At 43.9% G+C, this 25347-nt stretch overlaps 1 protein-coding gene across 4 annotated transcripts in view; it reads right to left on the bottom strand.

Annotated features, from left to right (window-relative positions):
• Positions 1-25347, bottom strand: part of RECQL (RecQ like helicase) — a 290431-nt gene that overhangs the window by 68081 nt on the left and 197003 nt on the right. For all 4 annotated transcript variants that reach the window (XM_078674068.1, XM_078674065.1, XM_078674064.1 and 1 more), the window contains exons 9-10: positions 8405-8553; positions 8198-8315 (exon numbers count right to left, since the gene is read on the bottom strand). In XM_078674068.1, the coding sequence (XP_078530194.1) occupies positions 8198-8315; positions 8405-8553 (267 nt within the window). The remainder of the gene's footprint in view (positions 1-8197; positions 8316-8404; positions 8554-25347) is intronic.

Consider the following 25347-nt stretch of genomic DNA (forward strand, 5'->3'; position numbering starts at 1 on the left):
GGTGATGATTGCCAAACTGCAAGGGGTGACTATAGGACGAGACCAATACCGGGGAAACTACCAGACAAACGTCCCTAAGACTACATTTCCCCAGGACCGCACTCTGACTTCCTACAGTGGACGCACAGACCTTAGAGAAGACCAGTGCGCTTTCTGCAAAGGGACTGGCCATTGGAAATCCCAGTGCCCAGTTCTTCTGGAAATGATCAGAAACAAAGACCCCAGGGATGTAACAAACGGACCGAGACCTAGGGGACAACAACGAGGGCCCCCAAATGACGCGACTAATGACAGATCAAGCAGACCGAATACGTTCGATCGACCCAGGCAGAACCAATATCAACAATCTGACTATGACGACACTTACACCTTCGCATAGGACAGCCAAGGGCGAGGGAGGGATCCAGTCGAGCTCTATGTTGACCAGCAGGGCCCTTATGTCACTGCTAAGGTCCTGGGTACCAAGTCTCCATTTCTGGTAGACACTGGCGCAACACGTAGTGCGTTATCTAAACGACTGATTCCAAGGGCACCCTTGTCTGGCTCACTCATAACATCGACAGGTTTCGATGGAACGCCCTCCACCAACCCTTTGTCTGCCCCGATTCTCTTTGACGTAGAAAACAACACCACCGACACCACGTTCTTGCTTTCCTCCAATAGCCCTGACGCCATTATGGGACTTGACTTACTGAAACACTTCCGAGCGACGATTAGGTGTTCTCAAGATGGAGTTCGAGTGTTTCTTTACGACAACCCCGTTCTGCTTAGACATTGTTCCCCCCGACACATGTTTTCCATCACCGACGTTGACGCGTCCCTGCTTGACACTCTACCTCCGTATGTGTGGGCCAAAGCGGATTCGGACGTAGGGCGTATGTTAATTGACCCAGTGCACATTACTGTCCGACCAGACGCAACACTCCCAAAACTCCCACAATATCGGATATCGCCAGAGGGCGAGAAGGCATTGGTAATGATTATCCAGTCACTGATAGACGCAGGAGTGGTAGAGGAAGTGGTTAGCAACGTTTGTAACAGCCCTATCTTGCCCATTATCAAGAAGCAGGGAGAGGGAGATGAGAAAGCATACCGTTTCATCATCGACCTCCGAGAGATCAACAAAGTGGTGGTACCCCAGTACCCTGTGGTCTCAGACATCACCACCATCCTGACCTTGATTCCATCCACTGCCACCACCTTTTCCGTCATCGACCTCAAGAACGCATTCTTCTCCATCCCCATCCACCCGGACAGCCGATATCTCTTCGGCTTTACCCTAAAAGCCCGCTCATATAGGTTCTGCCGAGCTCCTCAAGGCTACACGGAAAGCCCTAGCATCTACAGCCAGGCCCTCAAAAGACAACTAGACCAAGTCCAGTTACCCGACGGGGTGGTGTTGGTACAATATGTCGATGACATCCTTTTGGCAGCCGACACCACCCCTCTAGCGGTTACCGCCACCATTCAACTCTTGCACTTCCTTGCGGAAAATGGCCACAAGGTCTCCAAGAAGAAGTTGCAATTCTGCCTACCCCAGGTCACTTACCTAGGCCACCTTTTGTCCAAAGATGGAAGAAAACTCACCCCTGATCGAATCCAAACCATTCTAGATACCCCTGTCCCAAAAACCCAGAAGCAGGTTCGCTCCCTATTAGGCCTCACCTCCTTCTGCCGACAATGGTTACCAAACTTCAGCCTCGTTGTAAAACCACTGCTTTCTCTGCTAAACAAAGACGTCCCTTTCCCACTCCCTTGGACTCCTGAGTGTCAAACTTCCTTCACAGAACTGCGAGATGCTCTTTGCTCGGCCCCTGTCCTGGGTACCCCTGATTACAGAAAGCCCTTCTCCCTTTACACTCACGAAAGGGAGGGGTGCGCTTTATCTGTCCTGACCCAGGCCATCGGCCCTAAGCAACGACCGTGCGCTTACTTCTCTGCCACTCTTGACCCTGTCGCCAGAGCCTTGCCTGCCTGCCTTCGAGCTGTAGCTGCTGCTGCAGTCTCTATCCGACAGAGTGAGGGGATTGTACTCTCGAATTCCCTCACGGTACTGGTACCCCATGCAGTCGACACCCTCCTGAACCAAACCAAGACGCAACATCTGACGAGTGCACGACTGACTGGATACGAACTGACCTTGCTTGCCCCCCATATCACCCTGAAAAGATGCACCACACTGAACCCAGCAACTCTGTTACCCTTGCCAGAGAACGATCCCAATGTGCACCCCGTACATGACTGCGTGACTCTTACGGACGAACAGACCAGGAGTAGGGTCGATCTCAGAGACACAGCTTTCCCTGACCCAGACGGGGAGTTGTGGGTGGACGGTTCTTGCATCAAACTCTCCGATGGTACCACTTCCGCTGCCTATGCAGTCACCACGGCTCGAACTGTAGTAGAAACAGCCCGCATCACCCAGCGATCTGCCCAGGCAGCGGAACTGATCGCTTTGACGCGAGCCTGCATCCTGGCAACAGGAGCCACAGCGAACATTTACACCGACAGCCAGTATGCCTTCGGGGTGGTTCACCATTTTGGGCTCCTCTGGAGGGAGAGAGGATACTTGACCTCACACGGCACACCCATTTTGCACGGGGATTTAGTCTCCGCCTTAATCGAAGCTGTCCTCCTCCCCAACAAACTTGCCGTTATCAAATGCCAGGCACACAAGAAAGTAACAGACATTATTGGACAGGGAAATGCACTAGCCGACATCACCGCCCGAACGACAGCTGAAAATAGAACGACAACACATATGTACGTGACCAGGTCACAAGCAGAAAACTGGACTGACGCCAAGGACACAATTAGAGACATACAAACGACTAGCACACAACACGAATTGACTGAATGGACACGGGTGGGATTGAAAGACGATGAAGGCTGCTGGCGGACAAAAGACACGAACAGATGGTTGCTACCTGATTCGTACTTGATTCCCATATTAACCATGGCACACTCCCCTGCCCACATAGGATCAGCCCCCATGATCGAACTTGTCTCCAGGGTTTGGCACAATGACAAGATCCCAGATTCCGCCAAACGCCTGGTCCAACAATGCTTAATATGCCTGCAACACAACCCCGGGAAAGGAACTGTAGTACCCCGGGGAGGATTTGGGGTCCCAAACCACCCATTTGAAGTCCTGCAGATGGACTACATCCAGCTAGACAGATGCCAAGGCCTGAAATATGTACTAGTCGTGGTGTGCGCATTTAGCAAGTGGGTGGAAGCATATCCAACCCGTGACAACACCGCTATGGCCACTGCAAAGGTTCTGTTAAAGGAGTTTTTCCCCCGTTATGGCCTCTGCCGTGTTTTATGGAGTGATAATGGCCCCCACTTTGTAGCCAACGTTATCCAGCTCATCCTAAATGGGCTGGGTATTAAACAGAAATTCCACGCAGTCTTCCACCCTCAATCTGCTGGGCTTGTCGAACGACACAATGCCACACTAAAGCTTAAACTGGCCAAAATAGTGGCTACGACGGGCCTGAAATGGCCAGACGCCCTCCCATTGGCATTGCTATCGATGCGCTCTACCCCCACCCGACATCACTTAACCCCTTATGAAGTTGTCTTCGGTCGACCCATGAGCGTCTGGTCTGCCCCGAAACCAACTTCCATTCATGACGTTCCGGATGTCCTAATGTCTGATTATCTGTACAAATTGACTGAAACTTTGTCTGTCCTTCATCAGCAGGTGCAGCAGGCCATCCCCGATGCTTCCAGGGGTCCGGGTCACGCCATCCAGCCGGGGGACTTCGTGCTGATCCGAAATTTTCAGCGATCAAAGAGTTTGGAACCCCGGTGGACGGGCCCCTGGCAAGTGCTGATCACCACTCGGACCGCACTTCGAGTGGAGGGGAAGAAACACTGGCTGCACGCTCATCACTGCAAAAAGGTCTCTCCAGCCCTGGCCACGACAGACACCGTCAACACCCAAGAAGAGCTCCTGAACCAGGACCGACCATCGTTGAACTGCTACCCTGATACTGAGACACTTGAACTTTCAAAACATCCTGACCCCACTGTGCCATCTCGAGAAGGGTATTTCCTGCGTCGAAAGGAGGGAGCTTCGGCTAAGTAGGCCACGGACTAGGTTAAAGGATCTCAGAACGGTGACCCAAACTACCAAAGGTTACCTGGAGAGAGGCTAAAACTAAGTCTGTGGTCCTGCCCACTACCGAGCACCTTGAAGACGAAGATGATGGAAGCGCCAGATAAGAAGATGATGGAAGCGCCAAATGAGAAGCCGACGGAGACAGCAGGAAATACCCACTTCAGAAATCCGAGAATAGACAGACTCCATAGCTCAAAGACAATCGCACTCTTCATCGTAATCCTCCTCTGTTTTCTCCTCATGACTACGCTCTGGATTATGGAAGAACACGCACCTGCTCACGAAACATTCCTAACCACTGCTCAGCCTACCACCATGAAGGAACATTATCTAATTTCGCTCTCTCCTCAACTAAGAGAGAGGCGAAAGGAGTTTTGGAACAACTCTTTCGTGCAGCTACTTCACCAGCACAATCTTGCCACCAATACCACCAACTGCTGGATCTGTGGGTTGCTACCCCATGCCACTGGACATTCAATACCATTCATCCCTTCACCCTTCTCTGTCCACGGCTCCTGCCTTGCTTGGCTGATCCTCCTGCAAGAAAGCTATACGGGCAATGCCACCTCCAGCAGAACTGCAGCACATCCTTCTCATGGGGCCGGGCGAAACAAGACAAAGACACACTTCTGCCCGCTGACCCCCAACGACTCGATCCAAATGGACATCCCGGCTAAAGAACGAATCGAAATGCAGGTGTTCAACAATCCAACCAGACCTACCTTCTCCTATCTGCGGAAACGAACGGCTGCCACTCTGACTGTGGCCCTGACGGTCATCAATGTCACAGGCCACATGTGTGTAGAAGGACTTGGAACACAGCTGGTGGGTCGCAGCGCTTGCCGCTTTACCAGAACTCTGGATTCCACGGATCCACCTTCCTTTGTGTCATCCCCAAACATGTACTTCATCTGCGGCACGAAGGCCTACACCTGGCTCCCCAAAGGCTGGGGGGGAACTTGCTACATCTCCTTCGTCCTTCCTCCGACTTATGTAGCCCCAGCGAATCACCACCGGCAAAAACGAGCCAAAGACATTGAACAAGCCGACTCAACAGGGGCGCAGTTCCTCGATGCTATGAAAGGACTCGTCCCCCTCTGGGGCCCGATGGCAAACAGCCGTGCCATCCGACATTTGACCCAGGCAGTCGAGACAACCATGAACATCACAGCGGGCATCTTTGCCAACAACACTGCCGAGCTCCAAGCGGTCCGTTTGGTGGCTCTGCAGAACCGCCTCGTTCTAGATGTGGTTCTGGCGGACCGTGGAGGAGCATGCCGCATTATTGGGTCCAGCTGTTGTACATACATACCGGACAACTCACCCTCAGTGTACAAAGCCATCGAACATCTTCACAGACTCTCTTCGGAAGTTCACCAAGAGCAAGAAGAATGGTCGCTTGGTGATTGGTTCTGGGACACCGTCAAAGGCTGGGGCTGGAGACTGCTCACCATTATCCTGATTCCCGTAGTTGTAATATGTGGCCTATGCTTAGGAATTCAATGTTTGCCACCTATGTGTTCTTTATGTGCGAGTTGTATTTTTCCCAAAACTGTGGACATTGGAAGCGAACATATGAGAGCATTGTATGATACCGAAGTTAGGAATTTGATGAAAATGGACATTGAGTAAGCAAGTTGGCTAGATATGTTGAAAAGGGAGGACTGTTGAAAGTAGGCTGAAACCGTCAACATTATCGGCGCCCTCTTGCTCTCCTTAACCTTTTTGTGCGCGTAAAACAGCCGCCATTTTGAACACCATGGCTTCCCTGCTCCCGCCGAGAGCCAGCGCGCCTCTCTCCCACTCCTAACTTCGCCGGCATCCCCCGCATACTGACAACCCCCCTGCTTGCACCTGCCGCGAATCATAAAACCCCTCTTCAGCGCTGCTCTGCCCCAGACCCTCGTCCTGTTCCCAGCGCGACACCTCCCCTCTTCCCATTTATGATCCCCGGCCCTTTGATGCAAACCCCATTTCCCCGTGTGCCCGTTTGTCTTCCCCGTTCCCAGGCCGACACCCAGCTCTGCCGATACCAATCCCTTGCCCCTCCCCGTACAATAGAAAGCTTCCCTCCTCAAAGGACCCCCGAGATGATCAAAGCCCCCCCCATCCCACGAGATCCGATCGAAACCCACACACTCCGTGGATCGGCGGAATATCCAGCTGCGCGATGATCATCACCTGTTGTGAACGGGGCGGGGACTTCCACTGTAATCTTGCGTGGGAACGGGCTGGGAAGGGGGGGATTCTAAGGATGTCTTTCCGTACATCAAAGTATCGACGAAAATGTGTTACATGCAATAAACAGATAAACGTGTGTATAAGAGGCCAGGCCTCAGGGATGCAGTTAGAGCACCTCAGAACGATACCTTCTGTCCGTTTCGTTGTGTTCTCCTCCGGAGAGAATAAAAACCTTGTTTCCTGCCTTCCAGTCTCCAGCGCCTGCCTCTTCAATAGTTTAACTTCTTTGTGGGTTCAAGAGGCGACACCGCCGGGCAATACTTAAGGATCTTATATTCTGGTTGGTAGTGCCCCCCATTTAGTTTCTACACTTGTGTTCAGTGCTATAATTCAAAGGATTAGACATCCTATGTGCTGGGAAAGGAGGAGAGCTGCCCTTGGTGTATGACCTTAAAGTTAATTATATTACTTTTCAAAATGTTATTAAAAGGATAAATCTAAGGAAGCTAATTATGCATTAACTAGTAAATCACATACCTGCAAATTACTTGGGTAGGCTATTTGCCTTCATGGAGGTTAACATGTTGATGTTAAAGTAAAATGAGAAAACTCTGGCAAAGCCAACAGGTCTCTCCTACCCGAGTTTTATTGGCTTAGTTAAAAAACAAAAAAGCTGACAAAGTTGATTGAGTCATGGTGTTTTTCTTTCTTTTTTTACATTTTCTGTCGGATAACATGAATATTCTGAGACAATAGTGCGACTGAACTCGGAGATGACCCAAAAAAGGCAGGTCAGTGGATTCAAAGGGCATGAAATACACGGAAAATAACATGCAAGATTTGTTGATCAGGTCATGAGATATTGGGCATTTTCAGGTGCGCTCTTCGCTGGAAAACGTGGAAATCATTTTCCAGTTTGTCACAGAGAGGGCATTAAACAAGGAGTAAATTCCTGTGCAAAAGGACATAAATCAGTATGCATGACCTGGCCTTCTGGCACAGCCAGGGAAGCCGCTGGGACTGAAAGACAACAGTAACGTGCAGCACCCGAACAAAGAAGGCGCAGAGATCCAAACAAAATAAATCTTTGCTGTGTTAGCCCTGCCATGGTGGAGGGGATCATTTGCCGTGTGAGAGCAGCAGACAAGATGGAAAGCTAGAAAATGTGCACTCTCATGGGCTGCTGCAACAAAAATAAACAAGCAACAACGGGGAGGGAACAATAAACAAACAAATACCTCAATCTGAGGGAGGCCAGTAGAAGGACACCGTTAATTAATCTTTACTTGGTCCATGCTCCATCGACGGGACAAACATACTTAAAGAAAAAGAAACTGTGACGCGGTGACCAATGAGAAGCAGGGAAATGAGAGTGACAAAGTCAACAAATGTTAAGTGATAGATGTCCTATAAACCCCCTTTTAAGTTAAGTTAACAAAATATCTCATACGTCGACAGTGCATGTGCTGTCTCAGGCGAGATGTAAAAAAGGGGAAAGCTGTGTGTTCTCTATATGTTCAATGCTGACACAAGTCATAAAGAATCTTAAAAGGCCTGATCTGACTATCCAACTACATTACTTGTTTTCTGTAGACCAACAAGGGGCCTGGCATTAGGAGCAGTTCTAATCCCATGGTGGATCCCAATCACCCCTGTGACATTTATTCATTTAATGTTCCTGATGGATTCTGTGCAAGCCCCGAGTCAATAAAAAGTATATCTGAAGCAAGTAAACAGAATTTTGGAGCCGAAATGAGATCTCAATAAATACTCTAGGAAATAATGACCATAATTAGTTCACCTTAAAGCTGTAATTAAGATTGTCCTGAAAGGTTTAGCTCTTTTTTCTCTTCATTTTTTGGGCTTAAAAATGTAATGTACACCTACCAGCACGTCCACTTTCTTGGTAATAATTCTCCATTGATTTGCTCATTGAATGATGAATTACAAATCGAACATCAGCTTTGTCAATTCCCATGCCAAATGCAACTGTTGCTACCACAACCTACAAGAAATACAAAACAGAAACCCATTACAAATCACATCTATAATGTAATGCCTAGGTTTTTGTGTACACATATATAAAATCATAACCTGAATATCATTGGTTGTCCATCGTTTGTGAACTCTGCTCTTATCTGTAGGTTCCATATTTGCATGGTAGGCACCTGCTTTGATTCCCAGCTTCTGTAAACTCATGGTTATTTGTTCAGAGTCTTTCTGAGAAAAACAATAGATGATGCCTAGAAGAGAGTGTAAATTGACAGAGAGCTTAATATAACTAAGAACACTTTAAATATAGCAGTTTCTGAAAATAGTCTGAGCGTAAGTAAAAGGATTAACAACCAGAATATCAAACAAGACTGTTTTACACATCTGCAAGTCACTCTTATTTACCCAGAAGGCAAGGCAATAACAATAGCTGTAGTGCCCCCCTTTTACAATGGATGTGTCTTTCACTGTAATTTGACCCGTAATGTGGGGGAAGATCAGCTTTCGGGTGCATATAGTCACAATAATCTCGCATTTGTGAATAGGATCGAATTTGCATGTGAAGTTTGTAATCTTTTACAAGTTAGACTTCATATGTTTAATGTGGAAAACTCCAGCCTCAAAACTCGATTCAGAATCTGAAAGGCAGGACTGATATAATTATCAGGCATATTTATGACTGTTAAAGTTCCCAAGTGGGCAGGGTCCTTCACAGCTGTGACACCCAGTAAGTGTTCTTAGCTAAGCTGTCTATACAAATGAGTTGAACACTCAGAGTAGAAAAATAGTGAGTATTCATAAATATGTGTAATGTATTTCGCAATGTTTATCTGTACCTCTAAATGGACATGACATGTATCAGTATACCGCTTTGACTGGGGCTTGAGGGAAAGGACGACTTACATACAAAAAAAGTTTCCATGTACAGAAAAGTTTGATAAAACATTTTGATAAAACATCAGCAATTTCCTACATATAGAAATTTTTCAAAATGTTTAACTTCTGCATCAGTACAGTTAAGAACTAAAGGCTTATGCCTGACAAATATCTGAATACCCGGATCATGAACGCAGTTTCCAAGTGTTACTGGTAATGCACACATTCACCGGGAAATATGTATTTTGTCATATATGTTCACAATAAACAGGAGTATCCCTAAACATCTAGAGATATCTTACTTTTTTCTGACTCAAGCCCTTACCATTGAGCAGCTTGATACTAACCTTATGGTTAAGGGACTGGTAGGACAGAGAGGGTTAGAAGAAACCTGCAATAGACTCCTCAATCCTCATAAAGAAAATATTCCATTGGGAGAAGAACAGTGCGTAAGTCTGGTCACATGCATGTTTAAATCGTATCTTTTCAAGAACAAAATAAACTAATAGGAAGGCCTAATTAGAATGGGTAACTGCAACAAAAATGCTAGAAAGACTGGAATATCTATCTATCTATCTATCTATCTATCTATCTATCTATCTATATATATATATATATATATAGACATACATACATCTATCTATCTCTATTACCTACTGGCGGTCGCCAGTAGGTATATATAGTTAGGATTTTTTCTCTATGGGATTTTTGAAAATTCTATGTCTAATAACTTTGGCGTTTGTGGACGGAATTGGCTGAAATTTTCAGGAAAATGGCACATTTTGTTTCTGAGCAGCCCTTGAAAATTTGGGGGGGGTTCGTCAAGGGGGGGCCGAGAAAAAAGGGGGGTCCCAAAACGTGTTTTTAACATTGAGTTTTCCATAGGGCGGTTGGCCTCACTTTTAGCCCGAACGGCTGAATGGATTTGCACGAAACTTGGCAAAATTGTAGGGACTGGTAGCCCGATGTGCCTTTTGTAGGTCTCAATATATGTGCTCCAGTGGATTTTGAGAAATTAACGTTTAAAAAAAGATATATATCTGTAACAGCGGACCGGGCAGCGTCCCAGGACGCGTACTTTTCGCGCAACGGAGCTTTGTGAAGCGAAGCTGATTGGTTCTCTGGCGTCTGTCAACATTCCAAAAAGTCCGTAGCGGCCGCCATCTTGTCTCTCGGTAGGATCGAGAGACAAGAGGAGGCCAAAACAAAGGGGGAAATAACCATAAGGGGGCATAGTAGATCCTCGCTGACCCCCTAGGTTTGATGTGGAGGTTTTAAAAGGGCCCCGCGGGGCAAAAAAAATAATAATAATAATAATCGAACGGCTGAATGGATTTGCACGAAACTTGGCAAAATATTAGGGACTGGTAGCCCGATGTGCCTTTGCTAGGTCTCAATATATGTGCTCCAGTGGATTTTGAGAAATTAACGTTCAAAAAAAGATATATATCTGTAACAGCGCTCCGCTTCGCGTAACGGAGGTTTGCGAAGCTGATTGGTCATTCTGTCACTGGGCTATAGTTGGGCTACATCTGGCTGATATTTGGGCTACATTTGTTTTTTTGTGTGTCTGGCGGCCATCTTTGGGCTACATTGGGCTACATTGGGCTACATTTGGGCTCCAACATATATATAGGCCAATGTAGCCCAATATATATTTTTCAAAGTTAATTTTCGTAAAAACCACTGGAGCATATATCTTGAGACATAGCAAAGGCACATCGGGCTACCAGTCCCTACAATTTTGCCAAGTTTCGTGGAAATCCATTCAGCCGTTCGAGCTAAAAGTGAGTCCAACCGCCCTATGGAAATGAAGGAAATGAATGGGTAATTTGTAATTAGCAAATAGCTAATCGCAAACTAGGAATGGTAAAGAATCGCTATTTATTCCTTAAAGTTCGCTATTTAGGAAATGCAAAAAACTTTGATGATACATATGGCGGTTCATCTCTAACAAGATAAGAAGCATAGGGATACATTTATGATGACTGGCGCATCACCAGGGATGTGTTAGTCATTCTGTGCCGCTGTTCCGTCACCTATGGTGTGCTGCATTTACAATGCGGCGCATCATGGGGCAAAAACAGCACAGATGCGTGATGTATCTGTGCCGTAAAGGTGGTGCATTGCTGGAGTTGTATCGCAAGTGTGATGAAGCTCCAGCAAGGGTCGGGGTGCCCCTGTCGCAGGGTTTCTGTTCTCACACAGAACTGTGGACAGAGGATTGGAACCTCGGCGAATTAGGGTGTCCCAAAACTCACGTTAGTAATCAAAAACCCCTTAGCAAGCTAGGTACAGTGTCACATTGGATATAACAAACTCTCAATGTTTAGACAATCCAGAATATGAACTTATAGTACCTCAGGATACGTGGAACTCATGAACAGTCGGTCGTTATATATTTCTTAGAAACCAGAACATGGAGTTAAGAAGAACACATGTGTATTTGAAATGTTTATTTACTAATGCCGTCTTCTCAGGCGTAGTATCTTAGATAATACAAGTACACATATTATCAGTAGCAAAATTACCAGCATAGTTACTAGTACATAAAAAGCGAATGGTGATAGTATGTTAACATGCTGTAAATGAATAAGAGTTAGCAACACTTATAAGCAGCCGCGGGCCGTGGAGGGAGTTACGGTGAGGCAGGGAGGCGGGGAGGGGGAGAAGCAGGGTGGAGAATACAAGTACACATATTATCAGTAGCAAAATTACCAGCATAGTTACTAGTACATAAAAAGCGAATGGTGACAGTATGTTAACATGCTGTAAATGAATAAGAGTTAGCAACACTTATAAGCAGCCGCGGGCCGTGGAGGGAGTTACGGTGGGGCAGGGAGGCGGGGAGGGGGAGGGGCAGGGTAGAGAGGGCTCCACCCTGCTTCTCCCCCTCCCCGCCTCCCTGCCTCACCGTAACTCCCTCCACGGCCCGCGGCTGCTTATATCTCACCCTCCCTAATACACATATTATATTATTTGCTAAGAAGGTCTCTTTGTGTTGGTTTAGGGCGTGCCCATACTTTAGTGTCTTAGATTTGAAGGAATCACATCAGCATACACCAGCTCTCTCTTCATGTGAACCGCATCAACTGTTGTGTATGTGTGTTCGGCAAAGCAATATAAAACCCGCCTCATGCCCAGAATTGGCAGAAGTTGCACTTATGTTATGAGTATGAAGTCGTGGAGATCAGACCTCATAACAATTCTGTATCGTGTTGTTCTTGAAACTTTAGCACTCGCTGTACAGATATAGTTTAACAAGCAAAGCAGATAGTAGAGCAATAACATATTATTCTCATGTAAACCACGATGAACTACTAGGTGGAAAGCTAAAGCAACAACTAAGTGTCGTGTGCAGAAGTTGCAAAAAAGGAAAAATGGCGTTTAAACCGGTAATGAGCCCATGCTAACTTAACACGGTGTAAAGATATCCAGGACCTAGATGACACCTCCCCATGATCCGGAAACGAACTGAATAAGATAATAGAAGTGCCATCTCATGAGAGCAGATTGCAAGTTTATATGTGGACGGTCCGCAAGGTAAAGCATTAAAAACTAGGAAAATTTAATGCTAAAGAAAAATAAAACAGCCAAGTACTTTATCGAGTCTTAAGCCAATAGGCAAGGTAAATAATAAAAACTTGACAAATAAGTCAATGAATTGTCAATGAAATGCTAGTACTCAGCATATCAAACATGAAAAAGGTCTATGACATAACTGTGTATGCAAAATAAGCTGCAACAGCCTCCAATAGGAAGTCACCGTCTTCATCCGAAAACAGTTCAGCCATCCAATTTAAAAGCGGAAAAGAACATACGTGCTCTCCCAGCACCGGATCCTCTATCACCATCAGAGGACAGCTCGGTGGGTTTTCAAGAAAGCTCTGTTCCAAGAAAGACTGTGCTGCCGCCAATAAATTCCAGGGACCAATTAGTCCATGCATCAATGCCACAGCCATAATCCTTTCGCCAGGACAAACCAACTCGTGAGTAATGATAGGAGTCATCAGCTGATTAAAGTCGACGTCAGGAGAAACCGGTCCGCAGAGACACAAATCAATGGCCCAATCGAAATCACAGGTCAGGCAGTGAAATACAGGCTGGACACAGGTGAAGTAGGAGAATCGAAAAGATAATCCATATGCCGTGCTTAATATCGCCAACGGCATTGTGCCATAATATTCTAGCATGCGATTGCGGAACAGTGTCAGCAGCTGCAGGGTGGGAGGTTGCATAGGAGGGACATCCATATTTAAAAATGTAAAAAAGCACAAGAGCGTCCGCTGGTAATGCAAGTAAAAATGCCAATCCACGAAGCAGAGTGGAGAAAATAGAATGAAAGAAAGCAGGAATGACTCCAAAGATTTTCTCAAATGAAGGCACGAGACCACTGGTAACAACTTTAAAAAAGTGCGCCAGGGCCTTTGTGGAGGATGCGTTAAAGATAGTCCGAACCATCTTGCTGAAATTGAAAGGCAAATCTGAATTGAAAAGGGTCTGCACCTCTGTACGGGTGTTCGCTATGTGAAGCACGAAAGTTTCACGGGCCGAACTCAAGGCCACCTCTCTCTGAGACAAAAGAGCTCTTATTCTTGCCATGCCGTTGAAATCTCTCCCAAGGTTGGTATTTGTGGCCAGATTGAAAACTCCCTATGTTCATGTGTGGGAGAAAATAGAACATTTCTGCAGCAAATAACCCGTTCACTTACTGTTACGATAAAAGGAATACTTTTAATTAACTCAGAACAATCTTCATTATTGAGCATCAAATAACTACCATTTTCCAACAACTTGAACGTGGGGATGATAGCAGGAACTGGCGTGCCTTGCAACACGCAAGCCATATTTGGTCGGTGTTTGTTGCATGAACCGTGTAACTGTATGTGCCTACACATTAGTGAATGATCTGGCGTCTCAGTGCATTCCTCTCCATTCAGATAAACTTCTTGATCATCTTTGAAACATCTGTATGTGTATGGAAGCGACCAGACCTCATGAAGAAAAGCACTACCTAAAGGTTCATAACGACCTATTGGTATATATTTCATACAATTTGAAAACTTATATAAAGCAAAAGGCAGCGTTATTAAACCGTGGATAAGGCACGTTGCCAAAAAACCCGCAATCCTCTGCTGATGATGTCACTGAGCATGTCATGAATGATGTAATATGTGACATCATCAGCAGTGGATTACGGGTAATAGTATCTCTAGTTTACTCCCCTATAGCTGTCTTTCTTTTAACATAAGTGTCTGTTTCCTTCCCTTATACTTACTGTTTTTGGTTCGCTTCCGGTTCGCGTACCGGCGAGCGAACTGGGAAGCGAACTAAGAGAAATAGAGGTTGGCACAGTTCCAAATATTGTACCAATTTTTTAATAACGGGGAGGTAGTTCTGAAAAGAACTTTTTTTTTATTGTTTTTGTTGTTTTATATTTTTTTTATTATTTTTCAGAACATTTTTTTACTTTTTTTGAATTTTTCTCAACAGTTTTATATTTTTTGGGGTTTTTCTTGGAGGGGGCAATGAAAACGATTCATTGTAAAGGGCTCAACAGGAGCAACAAAACAAAAAAAAAGTATTTATTATTTTGGGCGTTTCGTACAAACTTGCATATGATAGTCAATAGCTCTGTTGATCAGAGTGATGCTTCTTTCTCCGTAGCAAATGAATCCATCGCAAAATACGCAGATGTGTTTTACTTCACCAAATCTCATTTGTATATTTGGCACCATCTCCCTGCCCTCTGGTCCCGTTACTTCCGGTACAACAGATCTTCTGGCCATAATAGGGAGATTATCTAGGTCGTTCCGAAACTGTGCAGCACTGTAGTTGTTCGGATGCCACCTAGTCATATGGCGATGCATTGTGTAGTTTCCGAAACTGTATTTTTTCTCGGTTCCTCTGGACAGTCTATCTTGACATATAAGGCAAGTTACGTATCTTGCATTTACTTTTTTCTGACCTTTGGGAATTTTAAAAAATTGCCAAATGAAGTTTTCTTTCCGGTGAGACGTCCTGGGTTCCTCAGGCAAAAACTGCCTCTCTTCCTGCTCTTCCTCGTCTTCCTCTTCTTCCTCTTCTTGCTGAATTATAACTTGAGCAGGTGGTCCACTCTTCCTTGGATGTGGTGGAGGTGGTGGGGAAGCACCAGCTGAAGCTACTAAAGAAGCCATTGCTCAGTGATCACAAAGGGTCTTTCTCTCACAATGATGAAAGTCAGAGTGAGGAAAGAAGGAGGGATTTTCATCATTTGGGAAAAACAAGAGTTCTCAACCAATCAAAAGTGTTCATTTTAGATTATATGACCTAGTCTTACATCATTAGGAAACCAAAAGTGAAATGAACCAATGAAAAGTGTTATTACCAAGTCACATGACTTGCTGTGTTTACGTTAAGCGCTTTGCAGGGCCTCCCGGTTTGCTTCCAGAAACCTGCGCTTTGCGACTCGCTTCGCGAACCAGTTCGCTAACGTAGCACGTCATATGACGTATCACGCGACAACGTGAAACGTCATGCGGACGGGAGGCGTCACGATGTTGTTTTCTAACGCGGCACTTGCGGTAAAGAAACGTTTACCGGCTCGCGGTCTATTTCGCGGCATCAAGGTCAGCTAACGGGAAGCTTCCCGATTCGCGAAGCGGGAACGAAGAAAAAAAAATATTTAAAAAAAAAATTATTCATAAACATATAAAATATATTTTTGGATTTAAAGAAGAATACATTTTACAGCTACAGATATTAGCTGTTAAAAAACCAATGAAATTCACTGAAAAAAACCATAGGTTATAGACCATATATAGTTAGGAATTAGCATTTACAAAACCTTGAAAATTCACTGAAAAAAACATAGGTTATAGACCATATATAGTTAGGAATTAGCATTTAGAAAACCTTATTTTACTCACACAAAACCATTGAAATTCCATATATAGTTAGTTGCACTAACTATATATCGCGCACCCGCAATCCACTGCTGATGATGTCACATATTACATCATTCATGACATGGTCAGTGACATCACTGATGACATCTCAAATGACATCACTGATGACATCACTGATGACATCTCAAATTACATCACTGATGACATCATGACACAACAATACCAGTTACTACATACGCACTCACTGATTCCTACGTCTACACACACATTCACTCATTCACCCATACAATAACTCATACATACAGTCACTTATTATTACAACACTATCATATGCACTCATACACCTATGCAGACAGTCACACACTGCCACTCATCCATGGAGTTACTCACACACCAAGTCAGTCCTGTAAAGAATCAATCACACTTCCATTTCTTCATCTATACAGTTAAACACAGAACACCATACTTCAGTGACATCACTGATGACATCACTAATGACATCTGAAATGACATCACTGATGACATCTCAAATGACATCACTGATGACATCATGACACACCAATACCAGTTACTACATACGCACTCACTGATTCGTACGTCTACACACACATTCACTCATTCACCCATACAATTACTCATACATACAGTCAGTTATTATTAGAACACTATCATATGCACTCATACACCTAGTCAGTCCTGTGAAGAATCAATCACACTTCGATTTCCTCATCTATAGTTAAACACAGAACACCATACTTTTCACACATATACTAACACATACTTACTCTCTTATACAATCACTGATACAAGTACACATTGATATGCAGAGTCACACACCTCCCAGCCAGCCACACACACACTCAGTCTTCCATGCATCCAGTCATTCTTCAATATGTAAAACGTATTTAAACTTTACAAAAACACACAGACACTAGATGATGTCATCAGTGATGTCATTTGAGATGTCATCAGTGATGTCATCAGTGATGTCACTGACCATGTCATGAATGATGTAATATGTGACATCATCAGCAGTGGATTGCGGGTGCGCGATATATAGTTAGTGCAACTAACTATATATGGAATTTCAATGGTTTTGTGTGAGTAAAATAAGGTTTTCTAAATGCTAATTCCTAACTATATATGGTCTATAACCTATGGTTTTTTCAGTGAATTTTCAAGGTTTTGTAAATGCTAATTCCTAACTATATATGGTCTATAACCTATGGTTTTTTCAGTGAATATATATATATATTTATTTATAAAACCTAGCTGGGAATGCAATAGGGCACTAATAAAAGACTTACTGCCCTAAGCTGAAAATTTTGATTTGGTCTAACACACTGCATTGTGCTCCTAAGGCTACTTGTAATGTATACACTTAAATACAATTACTCACATTTCGTATTTGTCTCGTCAGATAATACTTGCCACATAGCGCACAAGGGCATTATTATTGCACACTTTACTTATACTGGCCATTAACGCACTGTTTCTGTGCTTAAGAGCCACTCAAATTCTGAAAAGACTATGGCTTCTAGGAAGCAAATCAAAATGGAAAAAGACAGCAAAGATGAAAATGCTATATGAGACAGTTACAGTACTTTCAATCCTTGCAAAGTGAAACCGAGATACACTTCTAGCACATCAGCCAGAATCTGCCAACAGCGCCACCTTTCAGTACAGTTTAACTTTGTTTTCTAATGAACAAGCCAACCTTGGCAACAAACACTCCAATTGAGCTAATACGTGACTAAATAACAAAACTGGTCCAAAATGCATTCTGCAAGGCGCAGTTCCATTTAGAATCTTTGGTTCATATAGGTGGTGTTTAAGATTACCAGCCTGAAACAATGAGCGTGGATTCAGTGAGCTGTCTGCTGGTTTGGCCGTCAGGGGTATTTGACTTCTTGGAATACCACATCCAGGACGTGTTTTGCGCATCTATCTTGCTTTTCAATGTAATTACATTTAAGTTGAGGGCAGGACGATGTCCAGCAGATGTAGATTAGCAGACCAAGCATGTGCTCAACAACAATTCCCGACCCTGGTGTCATGACCCTTCTGACACCCTGTCAGAGGCGGTGGGATACACTGGCCCACAGTCTGTCAGCCAGAGATGCTGGTTTCAGAACTAGAAGTGACCCGGGTGCTGCTGCGGTGGGGATGACAAGGACAGCGAGGACTAAGGACCCCCTTATGGCAGAACTTGACCGCCCAAGGTACCAGAATCCTTTGGAAGCGATCCCACCTATTTCAGAGTATAAATTACTTTAACTATTTAAATTTTCCAATTCTTGGTTTGGCTTTTTCAGTCGTCTTTACGGATGTTTTTAGCAAACGATTGATTATGAATTTTGGATTAATAAATGGTATTCTTTTGATATTTGTATGTCAAACAAGCTATCATTCACCTTAGGAAACGAACTACATGACCTATTAAATACGAACTCAGCATGGTGATAATGAATACTATAATTATCTTGTTAATGGTTTTAACACGATGACTAAAAACACATTTTAAAACATTAACTTGTACAAAAGCTATTCAGAGTGATCATGCACTTCTTTTGTATCAGAGACATGTCAAACATTTAATGGTAAATCACACATTCCCACAGAAATCTCAACAAAATAATGACAATCTGTTAAGAAAAAGCTCTTCAGTATAAGACTACATAACCTCTCGTTTAGATGACCCTTAGAAAAGACAATGTACGCCATTTCTAAACTCAAGTGCACGCACTTTCCAAACGTACGCGAAACCTCATCCGTTTAGCACGGTAAATTGAATATAAAAAGAAAAATGTTTTGTCGGTATAAACGTGTGGCTAGGCACTAGCATGCAGGAATATGTGACTCATTTCCTTCAACAATTTTCATTCTATGTTTATTAGCGGAAGTGTGGTCAAAGCAATATCTTTCATGTGTTAGTTTTCTGGAATTTAACATTTTATAGAATAACTGCTTCAGAAACTGGAGCGAGGTAACACTACAACCAAACGCACAGCACTCTTTGGTACCATAAATACTTTACAATGTATCCAAGTTTAATCACATTTTTTTTATTCCATATCCTCCAACATATCATCTTCTTCAAATAAATGTATCCTGCCACATGTGAGGCACTTTATTTATGTATTCGAAAGTTTCTACTGCAACAGATATGCCAATCCAGGCCTTTCTCTGGAACATGACACATACATAAAACATCTGCGTAGTGGATCTCATTTACCCAATGCAATCCGGGCTTTCGATAGCCCTTCTTCAGGGGTGCACTACAAATATTAAAACAATGACATTAGTTTATGTTTTCAGATCTATGTACACCGATTAAAAATTACAATAAACAAACCATACCATGTTTTGCTATTAACTGACGTTTTCCCTCTAAACGCGCCACAATATGCGACCAAAATGTACCCAAAGGAGCCTCTCCCAACCTACATTACCCTCCCGGATTTAACCTCCCTTAACCTGTAGAACCTCCACTAAGTGTTCCCCAGTACCTGATGTTACACATTACTTTTGAATTGACCTGTAACCACGAACCAAGCTCCGTAAACATTCGTCATCATATAACAGAGTAATCACCTTCAAGGCAAATTTTCTCTTTGCATCAAACAGTGTATTACTCACTACTACTGTTTCCATGTTCAAATAGGAGTAGAAAACCCCACCCCTCCATGTCAACCAATCCCGTGAAACAGACTATTCACTTTCACAAACGTTATGACTATAAATCCCATAAGGCACTGCTAAAAACACCTCGTTACCAACACTCCCTGTTATCGGAACAGGTTAAGGAAGGTTAAAGCCGGGAGGGTAATGTAGGTTAGGAGAGGCTCCCTTGGGTACAGAGAAAGGTCTGCATTGACATATCTGTTGCAGTAGAAACGTTCAAATACATAAAGTGCCTCACATGTGACATAGATAAAAAAATTTGAAGAAGATGATAAGTTGGAGGATATGAAATAAAAAAAATGTGATTAAACAGGGATAAATTGTAAAGTATTTTTGGTGCCAAAGACGAAGTGCTGTGCGTTCGGTTGTAGCCGCTTCCGTTTCCGAAGTCTTTTCATGCACACGGTACCTAGGCAGACCACATTACCGAACTACGCGCTAAATAATTAAAAAGGAACAAACTTTGTAGAACGAAATAAGTGTAAGAAATAGGTGTGCACTTGGTCCCCCCTTTTTTAAATTGATAGAATACTGCCACCACATCCTTGAAATGAGAAGCAAAGTACATTGCTTAAGACCCAGCGAGTATTCATTTACATACATTCACACAGATGGCAGGCATGGCAAGTCTATTATGCTTATTTCCGGTCTGTTCCTTCAACATTGTGTATTCAACATCCTCTAAGTATTTTGAGGAGGTCCTTGTCTCCTCTAGCACATTTTGGGCCCATTCCCCGACAGACATACTGGCCATAAAAATGCCTATGGGTAGCCACCCTATAATGAAAGAACGATCAATGAACAATAGATTGGAAAAGGTTCAGTACTTTTTTTTGGGGTGATGCCAGGGTTACAAATTATTAAAATGGCGCTACCGACTAAATTGAACAATGTATTTAGCAAGCTACCTCTCCAGATAGATTGGCTTTGTGGACTAGTTAGAAAATACCTCTTTAAATTAGTGTGGTATCCACTAATTTAAAGAGGTATTTTCTAACTAGTCCACAAAGCCAATCTATCTAATTAAATTAGTGTGGTATCGGGGGCGATGTAGGAGAGCCACACCTCCGGGTAGTCGCAGGTAACCAGGCCCCCCCGTGATGGAGATTCTCTGCGTTTACCTGGTCAGCGTGTGTGCCGGGTTCGCGAGTGCCGTGTAGGGCGACCAACCGGCATGGGTGCAAATTCAGTACGGTGAGTGTAAAAATTCAGGACACAGGGTCAAAATTAAGGACAAAAATGCAGGACAGGAGGTCAAAATTCAGGACAAAACTTCAGGACAGGAGGTCAAAATTCAGGACAAAACTTCAGGACAAAAGGTAAGTTTTACAGACATATCAGAGGAGGTCGCGCAAAGTATATAAGTAAGCCCATCCATAACCAAACATATTCAGACATTTGCAAACCTATACATCATGTATCCTTCCATCCATCATTTCACTTATCCATCCCTCCATCCACCCTGTCACTCATCCATCCATTATCCATCCATCCACCCTTTCACCCTATCCATCCGTACACTCATCCATCCACTGTTCCACCCATCCATTCACTCATCCATTTACCCATCCAGCCATCCTTTCACTTACTCATCCATCCACCCAGTCACTCATCCTTCCACCCATTCACCCTTTCCGTCATCCATCCATCCTCTTTCTCTCTCCATCAACCCTTTCACTTAGCCATTCTTCCTTCCATCCATCCACCAATCCATCTACTCATCCACTCATGAATCCATCCATTGACCTTATCACTCACCCCTCCTTTCTCTCATCAATCTACTCCTTCACTCATCTATCCATCCTTTTGTCCATCTACCCTCCCTTTCACTCACTCATCCATCCTTACATCCACTCTTTCACTCATCCGTCCATCCATTCACCTTTTCACCTATCAATTTATCAATCATTTCACTCATCCATACACCTATTCACTCGCCCATCATCCACCCTTTCAATCATCCATCCATCCACCCACCCTTTTACCCACCCATCTACTCTTCCACCCATAGATCCATCAGTTTACCCTTTTCTCTAAGCCATCCTTCCACTCAGTCATCCATCCATCCTTTCTCTCATCATCCATCCATTCACCCTTTCAGTAATCCATTCAGCCATCCGCCCATCCCTTCACTTACTACTCACTTGCCCACCTTTTCATATTAATTATGAGCTGAGCCTTTGTCTGCAGAGTTGCAGACAGAAGAGGCCCATCAAGAACTTCACCCTCACTGTAGTTCCTAAAGCAAGGGGTGGGGTGGGGGAGGGTTCACTATGCCCCTGCACACAGGCAATCTGAAAAGTGGAAGGCATGAGTCATGCATGATGCACAGTGCCAGGCCATGAGGTGACTGTGACAAGGTGTTGTTACCAAGACTTTAAGTGAGATTAAATAACTGGGGGGGCTCTCCAAAGGGGGTGTTCGATGTAATTAAGGGCGTGGCTTAAAACATCTAAGTCAAAAATCTGTGCTTAGTATAGTGTGCCGCCAGATGGTATTTTGCCTCTTCTGTCATTGTATCCAGATATATAACACAACAAGAAACGTTACACCTACAACAAGCCAGAACTATTGGCTTTGTCAATGGTTGTTAGTTGCATAAAATAAAAAAGCAGCAATCATGGCTTCCTTGAATATAATATTGAAAATGCATCCATTCTAAAATGATGAGACATCACAGAGTTGAGGCTTCATGCAGGGGAACAGTGTTGTCCCTGCAATGCCCAAAACTGCGGACAAACGGTGTCCGTAAAAGGGATCATCAAGGACAACGGACGTGAGATCCAAATTACAGACGGTCCGTGAAATTTACGGACGGTTGGTCACCCTAATGGGGGTACTAAACATCCAGCGATTGTTTCACACATGCCAACAGCCACAATTTAGGCAGGAGACTCCCAATTTTCTCAGAAAAAAATGCTTCATCTTAGCAGTCTCCTGTCTAAATTGCCTTTTCTTCAAGTCAATGGGGGGGGGGGAATGAAAACTCCTGATTTTTTTATTCAAAATCTCCCTCTTTCTAGTGTCAAAATGATGTGTGTTGTTGCCATGTGGCAGAGTGAACAAAGATGCCCTTGGTAACTGGGGGCCATGATCCTTAGAAAATTAATTAATTTCCCTGACCCTAAAAAAAAAAATCTGTCCTGGTGTAATTTAATCTGGTGGTAGTGTTTGCACTATATAGAACTGCAAAAGGAATAAAAGAAAGCATTTCTGTCAAACGTAAGTGTTTTTGTGGTATTTTGCATTATGAGGGCTTCAACAGCATATCACTGCCTATAAACCTTCATTTAAAGTGTTTTTAAAGCCCCACATATGTGTTTCTTTGAATTGCTGCATATTAGCGTGTTCCAATTAGAGTACATTTGCTGTTAATAATTTACTGAAATGTGACAAAACTACATTATAGTTTTAAAAAAACATGAAGCTTGTCATGTACGTGCAAAAGGTTCCTGTAACTTCTTTGTGCCTTAATCTGTAAATCTATTGTCAAGGCATCCCTCCGGATTTAGTCATTTATGGGCCAAACATTCTACATTGAATAATACCCTATATTATGAGGTACATTGTATATATATATATATATATTGAGAGATATATATCCCAACTACAGTAATGTAACTGCTTTGTTGTGGTATTACTCTTGATTTAGTTCTACTTTGTGATGAGAGCCTTAGAGTAAAAACGCCTCTAAAATAGAAACGTAATGCATGTGGAGCAATAAACGTGTGTGCTCGCGTGTAGTATCCACATGTGAAACATTTCTAAGCCATTCTTTGGCTTTGTCATTATTACCAAAACGAGCAGTGTCAAAGGCAATAGATTTGGCTTTTATGGGCTGCAATCACTCAGGTACACCACGCATCCTCCTCTCCTAAAGACACACCACCCACTCAACAGGTTGTTCACCCTACACTAACAGAGACACTCCATAACTCTTGGCCAACCTAAGAGGGCTACCTCCTGGTTCCGTGATGCGAAAAATATTGATGTCGGTCCCCTCTGTGAATCGGCTTTGTTATCACTTCCAAGGCTAGACCCGAACCTAGATGTTGGCGAACTCACCTCCCAATGCCTCACAGTCCTTAAAGCCGAAATCAATAACGTCGCTCCACTCAAAAGCAAAAAGATAAGGCCCACTCCCTCAGCACCTTGGTTCAACCAATCCCTCCATGAGGAAAGGAAGCAGCTAAGATTCCTGGAGAAACAATGGAGGCAAGTGCCCTCCACAGATAATTTGGCTACGCTTCGTTCAGCAAGATCCAAGTACCACAAGCACATCTTCCTTGGGAAAGCATCACACTTCAAAATCCTTCTTGACTCAGCCAAAAATAGACCCAAAAATCTATTCGATCTCATCAAGATTCCTAACTGCTCTCCCCCAACCTCCAAGTTGGAGGATTCTACAAAGAAAGCAGCGGATTTCGCTATATTCTTCGATGAAAAAGTGAAATCACTTGTGGATCAGGTCGCTCATCCTACCCCCCCAGAGAGCGCAAATCCACAGACATTTGGCAGAACTTTGACTCCATATCTGAAGATGCCCTCCTCATGTGCATCCGCGAAACAAATCCCTCCATCCATTCTCAGGACCCCATCCCCAGTGTCATTGCCATTGACTTCTATACCCATTCCCTTTCCTATTGGACCACTCTGGTCAACCTCTCCCTCTGTCAAGGCTCCCTTCCTGTCTCCTTCAAAACTGGGCAGGTTACCCCGCTGCTTAAAAAACCCACTGCTGATGCGAATGACCTCAACAACTTCCGCCCCATCACTAATCTACCCTTTCTTGAGAAGATCACAGAAAGATGTGTAGCGAAACAACTCTCTCGTCATATCAAGGACAATGATCTTCTTGACAAGTGTCAGTCCGGCTTCATCCAAAACTGCAGCACTGAAACAGCCCTACTGCAAGTGGGTCCTGTCTTCTAATTCTCCTAGACCTTTCTGCAGCCTTTGACACTGTCAATCACAACACCCTCCTCAACACTCTTCAACAGAGAATGGGCATGGAGAGCACTGTGCTTAAATGGTTTGCCTCCTTCCTCTCAGATAGATCCCACATGATCAAAATAGCTAACAGTCTTTCACCTCCTGTGGCGGTAGGTCAAGGTGTTCCTCAAGGCTCTATACTTGCACCCACATTGTTCAATCTCTATTTAGAACCACTGGGAAATCTCCTAAGTAAATCCGGGATCCATTATCATCTCTATGCAGACGACACTCAAATCTACCTCAAGGTTGCCTCCACTCACAATCTCTCCATCCTAAGCTCTACTCTCAACTCCATTCAAAACTGGAGGTCAACTTAACTGATTCTGAATCCCTCCAAAACTGAATTCCTCCTCCTCTCCTCCTCACTCTCTCCTCCCCCGGTTCAATCATGGATGGATCAGATGAATCTACTTAACAATAAACCCATCATTGTCGACAGCGCAAAATCCCTTGGTGTCATACTCGACAAAAAACTCAATCTAATCTCCCACATCAATTCCATTGCAAAGTCTGCTCGATACCAACTGCACCTTCTTTGGGGAATTCGTTGCTTTTTCCTGGAGCAGCACCTTAAAACCCTGGTGCAATCGCTGGTCCTCT

The sequence above is a fragment of the Lissotriton helveticus genome, chromosome 1_1 (genome assembly GCF_964261635.1).
Source record: "Lissotriton helveticus chromosome 1_1, aLisHel1.1, whole genome shotgun sequence".
In the NCBI taxonomy this organism is placed as follows: domain Eukaryota; kingdom Metazoa; phylum Chordata; class Amphibia; order Caudata; family Salamandridae; genus Lissotriton; species Lissotriton helveticus.